We start from the raw sequence: 19,166 nt of genomic DNA, 5'->3' as shown, positions 1-19,166 counted from the left end.
TAATTATAGAAAAAAAAAGAAAATAAATATTGATGCATCTCAAAGTACTTAATAGGTTCTCCTAGATTTAATTAGTTCATCTTGTCAAAGAAACTATTGCCTCTTCCTAATTTAAAATTAAAACTCTTGTCTCTCCTAGAAAAATAGCATGTTGGAAAGGTTAATATTGTATTCTTTGGTCATGCATGCACATTGTTAAACTGACCTCTAGGAACCTTGGTTCCATCAATTTGAAGGTATCACAGTCCTGTCTCACTATCTCGTCTCTACAGTATCATCTGAAAGTGAAGTTGATAACAACTTTTTCTTCGTTCTGTTCATCCCAGTGTTCTGAAGAGAAAACTCTGTCAGGCTTATGTTTGCTGGATTGTGTAACTGGCATGTGATCTTCTACTTATTTAACAGTCAGTGATTCAAACCTATCCAATAGCGTTATCAAACAAAATCTTAGTGACCTGCTTTCAGAATATTTGCAAACAAGTAAATATTACAGAATCGTTTCATTCTGCAATATATACAATTTCCATGAGTTAGCACTGGCATAATAGCTATGTTTTATGTTATGATCATGTCGTATTGCCAATACACAACATTATAGTGGCAGAAACTTTTGCCTTCACTTCTTGCTGCCAACAAAATTCTTAGACTGTGCCCTGAGAGAACCATATAACTACAAAAGTATATTTCTTCTTTTTTTTTAGCAATCTCTTCTCATTTTTTTAAAAAAGGAATACCCGAGGAAGAAAAGCAATAAAACAGAAAGAGGACTACCTATCTCTTCTACATATAAGTGAGCATGGAGTCCAGAGACATTAGAGATGGCCTGTACTTGAAATTTTGGATAAGATAGACACTATTTAGATTTAGTCTAATAAAGGTGAAACCTGGAAATACACAAAAGATTATTTCTTTTTTGCTAGGGTAATAAACGCACAGGCACAGAAAAAAAACACAACAAACCCATGCTTAATAAATAAATATTTTTAATCTGTAATTTCCTATGTTGTACATAGCTCTGTGAATATGGAGATATTTGGGGGATGACATTTTCAAGCATTGAGCTACTAACCAAAAGATTGTTGATTTAAACACACACAGAGGAAACCCAGAAGACCTGGTAAATTGCTTATGAAAAGCTGCACCCTTGAAAACTCTATGGAGCATAATTCTGTGCTGCAACTCAGGGGGGCCACCGAGATCCAGAATCAACTATACGGGAACTAATAATAACAACTGTAGCTATTTTGTGTTGCATAATTAAATTGCTATATTCATTTGACGTACTTAGCAAAATATTTTAATATTAGGAATAATTTACAGTATATAAGCAAACAGTATAATATAAATGTATAGTATAAAATGAAACAATATAAATTATTTAAAGTTTTTCATGCAGTTTGGTTTCTTAATATATACCTGGCAATGTCTCACTTTACAGGTGATGGAAATTAACTACACAGAAGAAAAAGTACTTGGCCATTGTATTCTATGAAAGAGAGAGGTAAAGTTTAAGCCAGAAATCCAGAACAAGCATATTTAATTTCTATATAGTTTTACCTTGGATCTATAATAATGTTATAACATTATGAAAACTCATTCTATTAAAAAAAATTTGTAATGATATCCCAGAAAAGCCCAAGTGTTTTCAAGTAAGTTCACTCACAGCTCTTGAGTCATAATGAGCGTATACCTTACCCTCCAGCAGATTCTTCAGGATGTAAATCTCATAAGAGGAGAATGCACATCATTCTTCCACTGAGCTGCTGGTAGATTTGACCTGTTAGAGACATGTGGCCCTTGGGTTACTAGTGCAACATCCTACAGATGAGTAGGATAGCATGAGTTCCCTTTCAATGATGCTGCCATCAAGAAAATACAAGTTTTATCTCCCTTAACATATTGTTGCTTTGAATTCTTAGGAACTCTTATTTTAAAATGAGTTTATAATTATGACTGCTGAAAGGTAACAGTAATGACATGTATTAGAGGAAATGGTCAAGGCTGTAATTGTAGAACAAGAACCTCAATTATGTACTTTAACTCTGACATAAATTAGGACAAGCATCTGGAAATCATAGAAGGTTGTCCCTTACTACTTTACCACAATGCATTGTCCACTCGACCACTGAAAGAGCAACAAATACACTGTTCATTTTCCTGTCTGAGATGCTATTCAAATGTCCAGGAATATAAATATGAAAAGAACAAAAACACAAGGTCTTCCCATGTAATGCACAAAAACATCAACAGAATAAGATGAACAAGTTATCATCCTAAATAGCTATCTGGAAGTTTCACTTGCCTGATAGTTTCAACCTGGACTAGGTAATAATTCTGTAAAGTTATGCACTTAAAATAACAAAACTACAACAAATTCTTAGGTATAAAACCACATTCCTGGATAATATGGTGCTACAGGCTTCACATGAATTTGCATGATTCATCAGATGTAACTGCAAAAAAAATCATCCTCATGTATAAAGTATTATCACTATATTTTAATAAATATATTATTTTTGTAGTAAATACCAAATGTGAGATTTAAAATATGATCAGTATGGCACCAATTAAGTTAAATATATACTATGCAATTTTTTGTCAATGTTGTCTTTGTAATATATTGTAATCTTCAGTTCTTTGAAGTATTGTTTTAAAGGCTACCTTGACATGTCAGAGAGGAGAAGAAACGAACCAGCACAGAAGCTGAATGCATCAATACAATTATTTATGCTTTGTCTCCTCATCACTATGCATTGATACCCATATAGTTTATCATACTAATAACATACTAATCATCTTTTCCTCTCTCCCATTCACCCTTTCTATTAGAATAATAGAAAACATATCCACAACATATTGCGTGTCCTAAAATACTCACACAAAACTGAGCTTCAGAAAAGAAATTTATGTGTGGGTGTTGTGTGACACTGAGAAATACATCTCAGGTCAGCAAAGCCCTAGACTGAGAGGAACTTTATAACATAGACGATACATCCCTCAGGAATCTGGTGGTACTCAGGAGACCAAGAATATTTTTCTGACTCTAAAATTATTCATATTATCTGAGACCTTAATTGGTTTCTACTTTTTGAATCTCAAGTTAATAAGACTCAGGAACCTGAACATGGGGAAAGAAGAAGCAGTACAAGAACGAAAACAAAAAAAAACAAACAAAACCCAAACACAGTGAAATCTATACTATGACTAAACATTTTCTGTGAATCCTTGAACTGAGATACAATGGTTATTTGATCATCATTTCATTATGACATAGACACATTAAAGAAAATATTATTCATTCACGAGTTTAAAAAAAATCACGGTTTTAAGTTGCTGGACTGGCATCAGCTATAGGGTGGATCCACAGAGCAGATATCCCAGAGCTCACTCCTAGCAGCTGGTGTGACCTGGATCCTTGCAAAGTCAGTCAGTATCTAATGGAGGCCCCAGGAGATCACAGGCTAGGGGCTCACAATAGCAATGTGTAGATCTCTGATAATAGCTTTTGAGAAAGGGAGCTGCTCTTTCATGGCAATCAACATATGCAACTTCCCCCCCTCTACACATACACTGGCTTTCAGTAGTATATTCAAGATGGAATGAGCATGCTCAGGGTACCACACAACCAGGCTACAGATGGCGCCAGTCCACTCATCATGAGAAGGAAGGATGCCTTACCTGAGTCGAGTTCACCAGCAAACTATTCAAGATGAAGTCTACATGAAGTGGAAGGGAAAAGTCCTCAATCCTCCCTGGTTGTCGCCCGTATGGCGGTAAGATTTTCCCTTTATGTGAAGCATAAGCTCTACACAGGCCAGTTTATGGTGTGGACTTCAGGGTCCTCACCTGAATCTTCACTTTTCCTCCTGCCTGACAGTGCTCTGCTTATCCCAAATTCCAGGGTGCTCCAATTATGCTTGGCTGTGATACTGTGTGAATATTTTTTTTGTTCTTACTGGAGAGACACAAGTTTGCTAGTCTGACTAGTTTGTCATCTCATGAGAATTTCCTCATGTACATTTATTTGATGCATCTGCAGAGATTTGACTTAATGCAATTATCTGGACTTGTAATCGGTGATTAACTGTGAAATTTTTAACTTTCGTAAGATATTTTATGTGTGTTTGTGTGGTGTTCATACTTTACCATTCATTCTAGCTAAGCCAGGACTATACAATATTATAAGGAGGGGGTGATTGTTTTTATTGTTCGGTGTTATTGTTATGTGAAGTTGAGTCGGACTCATAATGACCCTGTGAACACAGACAGATCCTGTCTGAACCATCTTCTCTGACACTTGACCTCATCTCTACATTCACTGTCAATCCTTCTCACTGAGGATCATTTTCTCTTTCACTGACCCTAATGAATTAATACTTTACATATTAGAAGTTTACTTCTGGATTATACCAACTGCTCAATAAATGTTTACTAGTGAAACACTGACCCTTTTTTATATTTTTCATAATCTACTCTCTGAATAGGTTTGGAATAGCATATTTTGTTTCTTACTTTTGCTGCTTTTTGTCATTGGTACTGAAGATATTCTATACCATCAAGTTGAGCCAACTCACAGCTGACCCACTGATGGGTTTTTAAAGGCAGAACATTGCGTGGGAGGAGATTGCCCGTTTTTCTCCAACAAAACAGCTGGTGAATTTGAATGTGGCCTTTGGCTTAGCAGCACAGCTTTTAACCATTAAACACATATCATAAACCTGCATATAAGATACAAACTTGTAAAGACATAATTTGATAATTAAAAATATTATTTTACTTTCTCTAGTTCAAGGATATAATCACTAAATTTAAAAATTGATTTTTGAAAGTTTTAATAATATTTCATCTTTCTATGATGTTCTTGTTTCTCATTCTAAAATTAATGAACCTTAGAAAGGTCAAGATTGGTGGATGATTTATCAACAATCTGCATTATGCAGATGACACAACCCTGCTTTCTGAAAATAAAGAGGACCTGAAGCACCTGCTGCAGAGGGTCAAGGACTGCAGCCTCCATTATGGATTGAGGCTCAATGTCAAGAAGACAAAGATTCTCACAACTGGACCAATTGGTAGCATCAGGATGGATGGTGAAGAGATTGAAATTGTACACAGCTTTAGTTTGCTTGGCTCCACAGTCAACAGTCTTGGCACCAGTAACCAGAAAATTAAAAGGCGCATTGCCATGGGAAAGTCTGCTGTTAGGGACCTCTCCAAAGTACTGAAGAGCAATAGTGTCTCTCTGGAGACTAAGGTGCGTCTGATACAGGCCATGGTCTTCACAATCACTTGTTATGCATCAGAGAGTTGGACAATGACCAAGGAGGTTAGAAGGAGAATTGATGCCTTTGAGCTGTGGTGCTGGAGAAGAGTATTGAGAATACCATGGACTGCTAGGAAAACAAACAGATTTGTCCTGGAAAGGGTTAAACCAGGTGGCTCCTTGGAGGCAAGGATTCTGACGCTCCATCTAACATACTTTGGACATGTTGTGAGGAGAGACTGGTCCTTAGAGAAGGACATCATGCTTGGGAGGGTGGAGGGACAGCACAGGAGGGGAAGGTCCTCTATGAGGTGGATTGATTCAGTGACTGGGATAATTGGGATGGGAGTGTCAGAGATAGTGTGATTGGCACAGGACAGAGCGGAGTTTAGGGCTGTTGTACATAGGGTCGCTATGAGTCGCAAGCGACTCGACGGCACATAACAACAACAGAAAGGATAACAATACAAATGTTTGAACACCTAATGTGAATTTGTATCAAGGCATTTTGGTTAAACTAATGTACCATGAAAGAAAAATATCCTGAAGTAAAGAGATGGGCAATATGATATAATCAGGGAAGCTGGAAGTGCTAAATGACTTCAACTAGGTAGTAAGGGAGGGAGGGAAGGGAGGAAGGGAGGCAGAAAACAGTGTGAAAATATGAACATAAGAGGTAACAGCACTTCAACATAACAAAACAAAAATCTTCACAATGGGAATGAGAAGTAACATTGAGATAAATTGAGAAAAGTTTGAAATTGTTTAGTATTTAATTTTATGTACAATTAATACCCATGAAAGCAACAGATAAGAAAACATAATGGCATATTAGTTTGGGAAAATTTGCTGTTAAGAACCTTTTTTTTTTTAAAAAAAGAACCTTTTTTAGTGAAAAATAAGAATGTTTCTTTTAAGACTAAGGTTGCTTGACCCAAGTAACTGAATTTTCAGTCACTTTTTATTCATATGATACGTGGATAGGAAGTAAAGAGGACTTAAGAACATTTTTATGGCTTTGAGTTCTGTTGTTGGAAAGAATATTGAATACACCTTGGACTGCCAAAAGAGTCTCTCAGAAGATGACTGTTATTTAGAGGTAAGGACTATGAGTTTCTCTTCTTTCAAGACAAATTTGTTTGCTTTTTTTCCAACACCACAATTCAGAGGCATCTATTCTTCTGTCATTCTCAAGCTTTCACATGTATCTCAAGTAATTGAAAAGACCATGGCTTGTATCAGGTGTTTCTTATTCTTTAAACTGACATCATCGCTCTTCATCACTTTGGGAGGTCCTTAGCAGCAGATTTTTCCAATGCAAATTTTTTTTAATTTCTTAACTGCTGTGAAGATCCAAGTAAAATGAAGTAATTGACAACTGCAGTCTTTTCTCCATATATCTTGATGCTGCCTGTTGATCCAGAGGTAAGGAATTTTGTTTTCTTGATCCTGATATGTAATTGTGGCTACACTCTTTAGTCCTCCTCCCTTTCTGCCAACAAGGTTGTGTCGTCCACATAACACAGGTTATTAATGGGTCTTCCAATCCTGATACACGTTCTTCTTCGTATAGCCCTACTCCTCGAATGATTTGCTCAGCATGTAGAGTAGGTGTGGAGAAAGTATATAACCCTAGTTTATATGTTGTTGTGAGTCCTATCAAGTTGGAATCAACCTACAGAGGATCCTCCTGTAGATTTTCAGAAGAAGTTAATCACACAGGAGGAGATGCCCATCCTTTTTCTGTGAAGCAGCTGGTGGATTTGCTCTGGGTGCCTTTGAGATTGCAGCACAGCCTCCACTAGGCCACCACTGCTCTCTGTAGTTTATATACTAGGAATTGATCCAGAAACAAACTAGAATAGCCAATGAAAATTTATGACCCAACACATAACTCTAAAAGAAAAAATGGATTTATTTATAGCAGAAAATAAAGATATTAATACAGAGTTGTGAATATAAAGTAAAAATAATATTCTTGATAAAATTAACCAAACTGAATAGTCCAAACAAAAATGAACAAAGTAAAATAATTATAAAAACATGAACATAAAATCTAGAAAATGGTGTGAAGTGCATAGAAAACTGGTTTGCTTAAGAATTAAAACACAAAAATATCAGACAGCAAATATAGTAAGCCCAATTTTTTTGGAAGAGGGAAATTCTAAGATGATGAACAGAATCAACATGTGTTCTTAGATTTTATACAGTGAATTCTAACTTAGAGTGACCCCATGCATAATAGAACTAAATACTGTCAGATTCTACTCCCTCCTCATTCGCTTTGTAATGTTTGAGTCCATTGTTGCGGTCATTGTATCCATCCACCTAATTTAGGGTCTTCCTTTTTATCTCAGGTTTAATCCTAGTGTTGTCTTTCCTCTTACAAATAAGTTTGTATCCAAAGGTTGCTATGTTGATGAGTACAGAAGGTAGAAGTGATTATATAGAAGGGTATATGAAACAGATTCTACTCAATGTATGTTCGAACTCTGATAATGGAGAGGTTCATAAACCTAAACACAAACTTTCAGATTATTTCAGTCCTGAGAGAGACAATCAAAGGACATTCTTCCCAAGGGAGCTGCATCTTTTGCATAAAAGATGTTATGTTTCTCTTGAGGGATCTTAAGCATGAAGGCCATCCTGATACTGTAGGGACAGGCAGTATGTTTTCCCTGAAGCAAAAGTCTAAGTCATAGTTTATGACAGTGAGTACCCTCAAAAAGAAAAGCTTATCAGGTGAGAAAAACCAGCACTGTGGACACTGAGGAGAATTCCTGGTAGTAACATCAGGTAGCATTGCTTTATATATATATTGCAGATATAAGTATCAATATCTTTTTATGGTAGCTAATACAATACTCAAGTAGTGCCCAGATTATAGATAGATACAATTTCAGTGGAACAATCAAACCTTATTAGTAACTAGAAATGTGTTAGGGAGAACAATGTAATTGACAGCAGAGTTATGTATCTTATTAGGTGACTTTAGAAGTGTTCTTCATAGGCTGAGCTGCAAACCAAGAATGTCAGTACCTATTACACCTGTGCCATAGGTATGTTTGAGGCTAAGGTTCTATAAATATGTTGGTCACAATCATAGTAATATAAAATGCAAATTGTTTTTCTTATTTTGTTCCATAGAATCTATGTTAGCATTTTATTGACATATGTCAGAAATTTGCCTGTTAATTCTAGGATAAACATCTTTCATTAATTAATTTAACGAATGACTTAATAATATTATGAGTTCTGAAAGTTACAGCACTTATTCTCTAACTAAATGGGCAAGGTATACGTGATAGACTGTGAAGACGGAGGGAAACACGAGTTTTCTAACTTAAACAAGAACAACCACAGTAACACTAAAACTGAATGGTGAGGACTCATCTCCCTTGTTTCCTTCTGAGATAATGACTTTCAAGTACATATTATTCTGAAGATGTCTTTAACTTATAAAATGACACATTAGGACCAAACGTTGTATCCATGAATTATAATAATGGCAAGTTACTCCAGCTAAAGTTTAGTAAGCATCAAGTGGCAAGCTATTTGATACATATGTGAGCAGCTATACTTTTAAAAAAGATGTTAATAACTTTTTAATTACAAATATACACATAACTCACTCTATATAGGTTATGTACATATCATTTATATATGTAACAAAAGATTTCTACTTTCACATTCTTCATATTTATGTTTTAATGACATTATTTACATTCATCATGTTGTGTAAGCATTGCCACTATACATTTCCAAGGTTGAATTTTAGGTTTTCTCCACTGGTTATTACAAAAAATAATGAGGAAAGATTAACATAAGTGTGCTAATACAAAGTGAAATTATTTCCATTAGTTTTCCATTAGTGTACCTACATACTACCCCAAAATGTCATAGTCCTTGGTTTTTTAGTTAAAGTTTACAAGTCATATTGTTTTTCCTTCAATCACTCATAGACATTTTGTCTTTTACCATTAACTACAACATTGATTAATGGAGTTAATTCGTTACAACGTCCAATTAAGCACTTAGTGTCTATTGCCTTCCCCTTAACCCAATTTGTCTATTTAGGTTTTACTCCTCTCTCTCTCCTCTCATCTCTGTTAATCATCTAAGATTGAGTCCATGAATAAACATTTCCTTAGCTTTTTATTGTAGCTTTTATTTGTCTTTTCATGATTGACTTACTCAACTGAGCATAATTTGTTCTAGATTCACCCAGGTTGTGCAATATTTCTTGTCTGTTGTAAGTGATGCATAGTACTCCATTATGTGAATATATGATAGTTTCTTTAACCTTGACATATAGAATGGATAAACACTTTTCTTCTTTAGCTTGGAAATTATTATACATCTACATCTACACACTGGAGCGCTGGTGTCTGGTTGGTAAGGAGCTCGCTCTCCTACCAACTTGCACGTATGTAGTTTAAATCCACCAGCTTCTTTGCTGGAGAAAGCTGGATAGATTCTTCCCTTTCAATTTGTGGCTTCTCAAAACTTGCTGGAGGGTCAGCTATGAGTTGGTTCCAACTTGACAGTTCATTACAACAACATATCTATTTAAGCAAAGGAGTGATTGAAAAAAAGTTATGAAAGCTAATAATAGGGAAACAGGGTCACTTTTTAATCCTAGTCCTATCACTATCAAAAATAAACTAAGACAAATTGATTGTAAGGATTAAAAATCAAAGCATAGTTAATCTTCTGGTGGGTTTTCAAAAGCAGAAAATTGCATAGATGGAGACTGCCTATCTTTCACACATGGTTGGATTTGAACCTCATGCTTTTGAATTGGCAGTGCAGCTCCTTACCACTAAGCCACCAGAACTAGACAAGTGATTTGTGTTTTGTGTGTGTGTGTTGTGTACCGCAGAGTCAGGCTAACCCATAGCTGGCCCTCTGGAGGGTTTTCAGAGGCAGTTAATCGCAAAGGAGGAGATTACCCATCTTTCTCTCTCAGAAGCAGCTGGTGGCCTTGTATTGCATACTTTAAGGATTCCAGTGAAGCTACTTACTGCTAGGTCCACAGACCTCTTAACATTAGCTTTTTACCTGTAAAGACAGCTCTGATGGTATAGCTGGTAAGGAATTGCACCACTCACTCAAATGTGGTGCCAGTTGGGCAGTTGGAATTAATCAATGATCCCAAAGGATAAAGATGGACACTTTTCTGTGTGATTTATTGCCTCTGCAAATCTACTGGAAAATCACCTGTGAGTTGATCCTAATTCCAAGGGAATGAGGTGGTGTTGTTTGATGATACCATCTACCTCATAAGGCTATTAAGAAATCTTGAGTAAAAGCATTCTCATGAAACATTTAACAGAATGCTTGGAAAATATTGATTTATGTAAATTATATTTTTTTCTGAGAATAAACAGTATATTAAAGATAAAAGCAAAAGTGTTTCTCTCTCATGAGGAGGGCCTCTAAATGGGGCATTTCTTGGCAGACGTCAGCCTTCATGACATGGTTGTTGTTCGTTGACCCTCTAGCAGGTTTTCCAAAGCTCTGGGAAGAGATTGTCCATCTTTCTCCCCTGCAGCAGCAGGTGAATTCAGTCTCCAGCCTTTAGGTTGGGAACATAAATCTTTACTGCTTCACCACTTAAGTTCCCTTACCTCAAGTTAAATTTAAATTTTATTTAAAAGAATATACATTTTGGTTGATTTGACAGACATGTAGTATATGAAAAATAAATTATAAACAGTAAAAATCTTGAAGAAAAATGTAGGGCATATTTCTAGAGAATACAGGAGTATTTTGTTTGATTTTTGTTGTTCTACCTAGTTCATAATCTTTCAGGCGAATGTGGGTTATCATTGAACTTGTTGTAAACATTCACAAATAATATACCATGGTTCACATTTACTAGGAAGCTGATGAGTGTGAATAAGAAGGAAAAATATTAGGAATAAAGCTAAATCTTACTTTTTTAAAAAATAGAAGTAATTTTAGAATACAATCCTCAGATAGGTTTGGGTTGTTTGTTTGTTTGTTTTGTGTGTGTGTGTACGTGTGTGTTTAATATTCACTCATTGTTGCAAAATTACTTCCCTCCCTCCCCGTACCTCCCTCTCCCCCAGTACTCTTTACAATGTACCTCTCATCCTGGACGGTTGTCTTACATATAATGCCTAATCATATATTCCTTTTAACAGTTCTTTCCTTCATCTGTTCCAATACAGTGTTAATTACCTATACACTATTTTTCTATTCTCCTCCCAATTCCTCATGTCAGTCCTGCTTTATAACAATGGTGTTATGCAGTATTTGTCCTTTTGAGACTAAGATATTTCACTCAGCATAATGTCCCCCAGGGTCAACCGTGTTGTGTAATGTTTTATGAACTCATTGTTTTCCAGAATACTGGTGCACAGTATTCCATTGTGTGAATGTACCATAGTTTTTCTCTCCATTTGTTTGTTGATGGCCTCTTGCATTGTTTCCAACTCTTTGCTATGGTGAATAACACAGCAATAAACATGGGTCTGCAACATAGTTTTGTTTTATCTTTTTTAAAATAATCATTAATATGCTGTTTTTGCGTTGTGAGTTTGAAATCAAGATTCATGTTGCCCAGTAACACTGAATTTGCTTTTGTTGGCAAATAGGAATACTGATTCTTTTCTCAAGTAACAAGTAAGCTAAATAGTTAGGTCCAGAAGACTTAATATTTTATCTTAAACAATTTTGTTATTTGTTCTTGTTCATTGTCATCGGGTTGGAACTGATTCATAGCTGAACTTGCGGTGGTTTTTAGAGGCAAACAAGAAAAGATTTCCATTGCTCCCTGTGAAGCAGCTGATGAATTCTAAATGCCTGCCTTTGGCTTCTCAGGTAACACCAGACCCTCTAGGCCCCTAGAGCTTTCCGTATGAGCATTTTTCTTTCCATTTTTATGTCCTTTCTTTACTACCTTGAATTTGTTAACATCTCAATAAAATATTAAATAAATTAAACTTGGATGATATTCTCACCTTATCCTGATTGTGGTAGGCACATCACACAGTGCTTCACCATTCAGTAAGATGTTGGTAATCTAACTTTCATGTAGATATTTTCCATCAAGTTGAACACATTTTCCTTTTCCTAACTTTCTGAGTTGCTCTTTTTTTTTTTTTAAATTCCATTCATTCATTGTTGGACTTTTCTCCCCATTTTAAAAAAAAATCATATATGGATAATGAATTTCATTAAATGGGTTTTCTTTCTTTCTTTTCTGCCTCTAATAAAAAAAGTTCTGGTTGCCTAGTACAAAGGAATTACATTGCCAGCCCAAAGGAATGAGGGTTCAAATCCACCAACTTGTTCTGTGGGAGAAAGATGAGCAATCTCCTCCGATACTTACTGTCTCTGAAAACCTACTGTAAGGTCATCTATGAATTGGCTCTAACTTGACAGCAAACAACAGCAATCTCTGTTAAAAAGATTATGCTAATTTTTTATTTGCCTCTATGATTAGTTAAAATATTTTTGACTAATTAACAAATCAATCAAGTCATATAAGCACAATTTAATTGCTTATATGGAATGTATATAAAACATCAGTCTTAGAAAAAAAATTATAGTCCTGAATGACTAAAGAAGAAGAAATTATGAAAGATAGAAGAACTTTCTTGATCTTCATATTCCAAATTTTCCTCTATTTCAACCCTACTCATTTCATGGTGCTTTAGGGTTTTTTCCTCTTATGTATTTCACAACGAATAACGAAGCCCATGGATGTCATTTAGAAAAAATTCCTGGCCACTGAATGAGTTTTCAAATGAAATAGGTGATCACAGATAGATGGGCATTTCACTAACAATGAGCTAAGTAATGAGACAGTTTCATATAGCACATTGCCAGAAAAAGACTGTTTCAATCCTTCATAACACCTGTTGTTGTTATTGGATTATGTGTCATTATTGGTTGTTATTATTGTTTCATGTGTCATTGGGTTGGGCCTAAGGCATAACTGATCCTCCAGACTATAAATCACATAGGGAGGGACTGCTCATTTTTCTGTCATTTATAATCCTTGCTATTGTTCTTGTGATGTGCTTCACTTGCAACTCATAGTGACCCTATGTACAACAGTTCTGAAGCCTATCCTATGCTGAGCCAGTATCACTGACTCTGATACACCCACCCCATTGCTCCATCTCATCTTCCTCTCCTACACCTTTCAAGCATGACATCCTTCTCCAAGGACTGGTCCCTCCTGGCCTTGTGCCCAAAATATGTGAGATGAGCTTCAAGATCCTAGCCTCCAAGGTCATGTTAAATGTAAGAGGGAATCTAACTGTCTCTGATAGTTTATTATTCTCTATTTACCTTCTAGTGCTCGGGCCGTTCGTTCATAGGGTTGCTATGAGTCATCTACGACTCGACGGCATCAAACAACATTTATACCTTCTGATACATCTTAACAATTTTATGGGCATATTTTTATGTTTAGTTATATTCAATCATCATATATTTCCTTATTTCTTCTTAGCAATACTGAAGATATATACTCCAAGAAACCTCAAGAGGATGTTCTCTGCCAATGGCACTCACTCATATCCCTCCACATTCCTCCTTCTGGGTGTTCCAGGGTTGGAAGATTTTCACATCTGGATTGCCTTCCCTTTCTTTATTGTTTATCTCATAGCACTTATAGGAAATGTCACCATCCTGTTTGTGATCAAGACTGAGCAAAGTCTTCATCAACCTATGTTCTATTTTCTGGCTCTTCTCTCCTTTATTGATCTAGGACTCTCAACTTCTACAATCCCCAAGATGCTGGCCATCTTCTGGTTCAATCTTCGGGAGATAAGCTTTGAAGGCTGCCTCATCCAAATGTTCTTCATCCACACCTACACTGGTATGGAATCTGTTGTGCTTCTGGCCATGGCAATTGACCGTTTTGTCGCCATCTGCTACCCCCTGAGATACACCACTATCCTCACCAACAAAGTGGTTGCCATCATGGCTTCTGTTGTAGTGGGGAGGCCAGTCCTCCTTGTCATTCCTTTCTGCCCTCTCCTTAAGAGATTGCCCTTCTGTGGGCACTACATTATTCCTCATACGTACTGTGAACACATGGGAATTGCCCGTCTTGCCTGTGCTAGCATAAGAATTAACATCATCTATGGCTTATTTACGATCGCTGCCCTTATATTTGACTTGATTCTTATTGCCCTTTCTTATGTTCAAATTCTCCGTGCTGTTTTCCGTCTACCTTCCAGGGATGCCAGACTCAAAGCCCTTAGTACATGTGGCTCACATGTCTGTGTCATTTTGGCCTTCTACACACCGGCATTTTTCTCCTTTATGACTCACCGATTTGGTAAAAATGTTCCTCGATACATTCACATTCTTCTGGCCAATCTATATGTAGTTGTTCCTCCTTGTTTGAATCCAGTCATTTATGGAGTCAGGACAAAACAAATTCGGGACCGTGTTGTGAGAATATTTGTAAAGAAAGAATGAGTTAAAAGTATTCAGATGTTGCTAAAGTCTTTCATGTTATCCTTCATTATGCACACCTCCCTGGATGCTCAAAATTAAGACTATATAATGGTCCCTCAGACATTATTTCAGTTCATATTTGAACCTTCTAAATTCACATTCAATGTTTGTGATAAGTAATTTCCACTTTAACTTTCAATTTATTATTTTCGTTAATGAGAGTGAAAGAAGATTGTGGGGATCAGTATATTATTTCTTTATTCAAATATTTATTAAATATTTATAATATTTATTATGGGTTGTGAATGTATCTGGAAAATAATGGTCCCATGTAAAAAAATAAAAGCTTATGTGCTGATTTTATTTTTGCAAAGGGCAGGTTTTAGTGTCGAGCCATTGCAATGTAGTGACTAAGTGCTCAACTGCTAACTGAAAGGTTGAAAGTTTAAATCTGTCTGCTGATCAGCAGAAGGTGTGCCTGATACAGATCATTGTCTTTGCAATCATTTTTTATGCATCAGAGAGCCAGACGATGACCAGGGATGATAGAAGGAGAACTGATGCCTTTGAGCTGTGGTGTTGGAGAAGAGTATTCAATATACCATGGATTGCTAAGAGAACAAACAGGTTCGTCCTAGAGAGAGTGAGATCAGACTGTTCCTTGGAGGCAAGGATTCTGCACCTTCATCTGACATACTTTGGACATGTTGCAAGGTGGGACCAGTTCTTGGAGAGGAACATCATACTTGAGAAGGTGGAGGGACAGGTTAGGAGAGGAAGACCCTCAATGAAATGGATTGATTCAGTGACAGGGGTAATGGGAGTAGGTGTGTTAGAGACAGTGAGTTTTGGCACAGGATAGGGCAGGATTTAGGGTTGTTGTACATAGGATCGCTATGAATTACAGGAAATTTGACAACACATAACAACAACAGCATAATAATAGAAGTAAAAAAATTAAATGTTGGTTCTATGGGGGAAAATAATTAAAATTAAAAATCTTTATAGATAAACCAACAACAACAGCAACAACAAAAGAGTACCATATTACTGAAAAAAAGCTCCTCTCATTGCCATAGAATCAGAATCAACTCAGCCAATCCTTCAAAGGTTTTTCTCAGGAGCTATAAATCACACCCGAGAAGGTTGTGCATCTTTCTCTTGCCAAGCCATCGGTGGACTCCAACTTCCAGAGAAGCACTGCCTTTAAGTTCCAAGCCATTCATATAACATGAACAGCTAGTTATATGTAAACTAATTATACAATTAAATGAAATGGAAAGTATCTGGACCCAAAATAACTAAAGTGAAAGGATGTATTCAAATAAATGTATAAAAAGTAGACAATTTATTGATGCAGACATCAAAATATTTCAAGATGGCTTCACTGGTGAGTTCTAGCAATCATAGAAAAAAGAATTAATACCATTTTTCATAAACTTGCTGAAAAAGTAGAAGACATTGTAAGTAAAGACTTAAGTTCCTTATAGTCAAGGAACAGTAAAATAATAACTTTGAATAAAAGCAATTTTACTGACTGTCAACTATTGAATGACACAGAAGGAAATAATAATACAATTGCAATAATTACAAGAATATTGAATTTTCCATACTTTTATTAATATGACTCATGAATGTGACAAGCAGAGGGCAAGTAACAAGTTGAACATAAAGTGAGAAAAATAGAGACTGAAATGAAAATGCAGATAAATATAGAGAATATGGAAAGAGAAGGGAGGGAAGAATTATTGGATATAAAGATTTGTACCTGCATACGAGAAAGGAAAGGGGGAATATTAATTAGCCTTACCCTACAGTAAGTATACTACAACTACTTAGGATGTGAGTCAAAAGAATAGATATAATTCTTGCATGATCATTTTAATATTCTAGGAAGACTAGGGAAAGTAGTTAGCATTAAAGAAAATAGACACATACTATGTTCAAAATTACTACCCTCCTTCAAATAATCAAGAAAATTAAAAAGTTTTCCATGAGCTTTTCAACTGCAATAATCCAGAAGATCTCACCCTCCAATTGTAGTTACTGTAAGAAAACTAGCTAAAGATTTCATGGCTGAGGTTTGAAGAGACATCTGACATAGAAGAATGATGAAAAAAAAAAAGGAATGATGAGACAGCAGAGTTAGTGAAAAGAAAATACAGTGCTAAGAAGTAGGATCCAACAGAAAGCTCATAGAAAATTCCTTTGGAAGAAAAAGATAAGCCTATCACTAAAGAAATTGAGGCTAGGGCATATATGTGAAAGAAAAAATATTGTTGTGGTTGCTATGTATCATAAACTAGGTATTATAGTCAGTTGCAATGCATGCACAGTAGCATGAAACTGCCCCATCCTGTGCCATCCTCACAACCTCTACTATAACCAGCTCCACTGTTACAATTACTGTGTCAATGAAAAAGTTGTCAGGGCCTAGAAATATGTGACTTGTAGCCTGATGAATATGACGTTGGTCAGTGCCATGGACTCAAGTGTGACTCATACTGACCTTATGAACAACAGACCTGAACTCTGTCCTATCCTGTACCATCTTCACCATCCCTGACATACTTGAGCCCATTGCTGCAGTCACTGTGTCAATCCTCTGGTTGAGAGTTTTCTTCTATTTCACTGACTAAGGAATAAGCTCTCCTAGAGACATGACCAAAGTATGTGAGATGAAGCTCTGCCATGTATTCCTCAAAGGACCACTCTGGTTGCACCACCACTGAGACATATCTGTTTGCTCTTTTAGTAGTTCTCCAACGCCATAACTCAAAGACATCAATTTTTTTTCTGTCATCCTTATTCACTTTCTGGCTCGCAGATGCATAGCTATTATTGCCAGGCATTGATCTGAACCCTGTCTTTTCCTGTACCATCCTCATACTTCCTGAAACATTAGAGCACATTGCAGCAGTCACCGTCTCAATACAGATGCATAGCAAGTGATGGAAAAGAACATGGCTTGAGTCAGGTTCACCTTAGTCCTCAAACTGACATCATCATCATTGCTCCTCAATATCTTGAAGAGGTCCCTGCGTTCAGACTTTCCCATTGCAGTACATCTCCTAATCCCCTGATTGCTGGTACTAAGTGTATTGATTGTGGATCCAAGTCAGATGAAGTAATTGACAATTTAAATCTTTTTTCTATCATATTGCCTATTGGCCCAGTAGTGAGAATTTTTGTTTTCCTGATATTGAGACAAAATCTATATTGGAGGCTGTATACTTTGATCTTCTACAGCAAACTCTTCAAGTTCTCACTTTTAGCAAGCAAGGTTGTTATCATCTGCATAATGCTGGCTACTGATGAATCTTCTCCCATTCTTCATAGAGTACAAGTTCTTGAATCTATTCACATAGATTGAATAGATATGGAGCAAGGATACAATCATGATGCACTCCTTTTTTAATTTTAAACTTCATAGTGTCCCCTTGCACTGTTCCCATGACAGTCTCTTGGTCTAGGTATAGGTTTTGCATAAGCACAATTAAGCAGTCTGCTTGATAGAAGAACTGACTGATGCCTTTACATTGTGGTGCTGAATATGAGTACTGAATATCCCATAGACTTAAAAGAGAACACATATAACCTGGAAAGGGTGTGACCAGGGTGTTCCTTCGAGGCAAAGATGGTGAAGCTTCATTTTTCTTACTTTGGACATTTAGCTAAATGAGGCCTTTTTCCTTGGAAAGGGACATCATGGTTGGAAAGATGGAGGGTCAACAAATAGGAAGCCCCCTTCAAGATGAATTAAAATGGTGCCTACAGCAGTAGGTTCTGGTGTCTTAGAGATGCTGAGGCTGGCACGTGATAGGACAGGTTTCAGGTTGGCTGTTCATATGAGTTGTACTCAACTCGATGGCACCTAACAATAACAACAAAACTTCCTGGTACTTGGAAAGACCATGGCTTGAATTAGGTTTACCTTAGTCTTTAAACTGACATAATTTCTCTTTGTAATGACCGTTTGCACTCTTCCTGGATGATACCTTTGACATCCTCCCACAACTCATCTGGTCTTCACTCATTAGTGTGCAAAGCCTCAAACCTGTTCCTGAGATGATTCTGAAATTCAGGTGGGATGAAATCAAAGTCATACTTTGGCTCCTGTGGATTCAGTTTAATTTTCCTCAGCTTCAGCTTGAACTTGCATATAAGTAGTTCATGGTCTGTTCCACAATCAGCCCTTGACCTAATTTTCACGGCTGTTATTGAGCTTCTCCAGCATTTTTCTCCCACAGATATAATAGATCTGGTTCCTATGCATACCGTCAGGTGAAATCCATGTGTATAACCTGCATTTATGTTTCTTACAAAACGTATTTGCAATGAATAAGTCATTGATTGTACAAAATTCAATCATTCTATCTCCAGCTTCATTTCTGTCACCAAGCCCATGTTTTCCAACTACTGATTCTTCTTCTCTGTTCCCAAATTTTGGGTTCCA

The 19,166-nt window shown here is 36.4% G+C and overlaps 1 protein-coding gene across 1 annotated transcript; it reads left to right on the top strand.

The window, feature by feature from the left end:
- Positions 1-3,767: 3,767 nt before the first annotated feature.
- Positions 3,768-16,297, top strand: LOC102851660 (olfactory receptor 52E4-like). The gene is made up of 4 exons (XM_006885686.1): positions 3,768-3,773; positions 9,605-9,689; positions 13,755-14,704; positions 16,271-16,297. Exons 1-4 carry the CDS (start codon positions 3,768-3,770, stop codon positions 16,295-16,297), a joined length of 1,068 nt encoding a protein of 355 aa, XP_006885748.1.
- The last annotated feature ends 2,869 nt before the right edge of the window (positions 16,298-19,166 follow it).

Source organism: Elephantulus edwardii, unplaced genomic scaffold (genome assembly GCF_000299155.1).
Source record: "Elephantulus edwardii isolate Elephantulus edwardi_28Jun2011 unplaced genomic scaffold, EleEdw1.0 scaffold00044, whole genome shotgun sequence".
In the NCBI taxonomy this organism is placed as follows: Eukaryota; Metazoa; Chordata; class Mammalia; order Macroscelidea; family Macroscelididae; genus Elephantulus; species Elephantulus edwardii.
The sequence above is the reverse complement of the archived record's forward strand: the minus strand, read 5'-3'. Positions and strand labels throughout refer to the sequence as shown.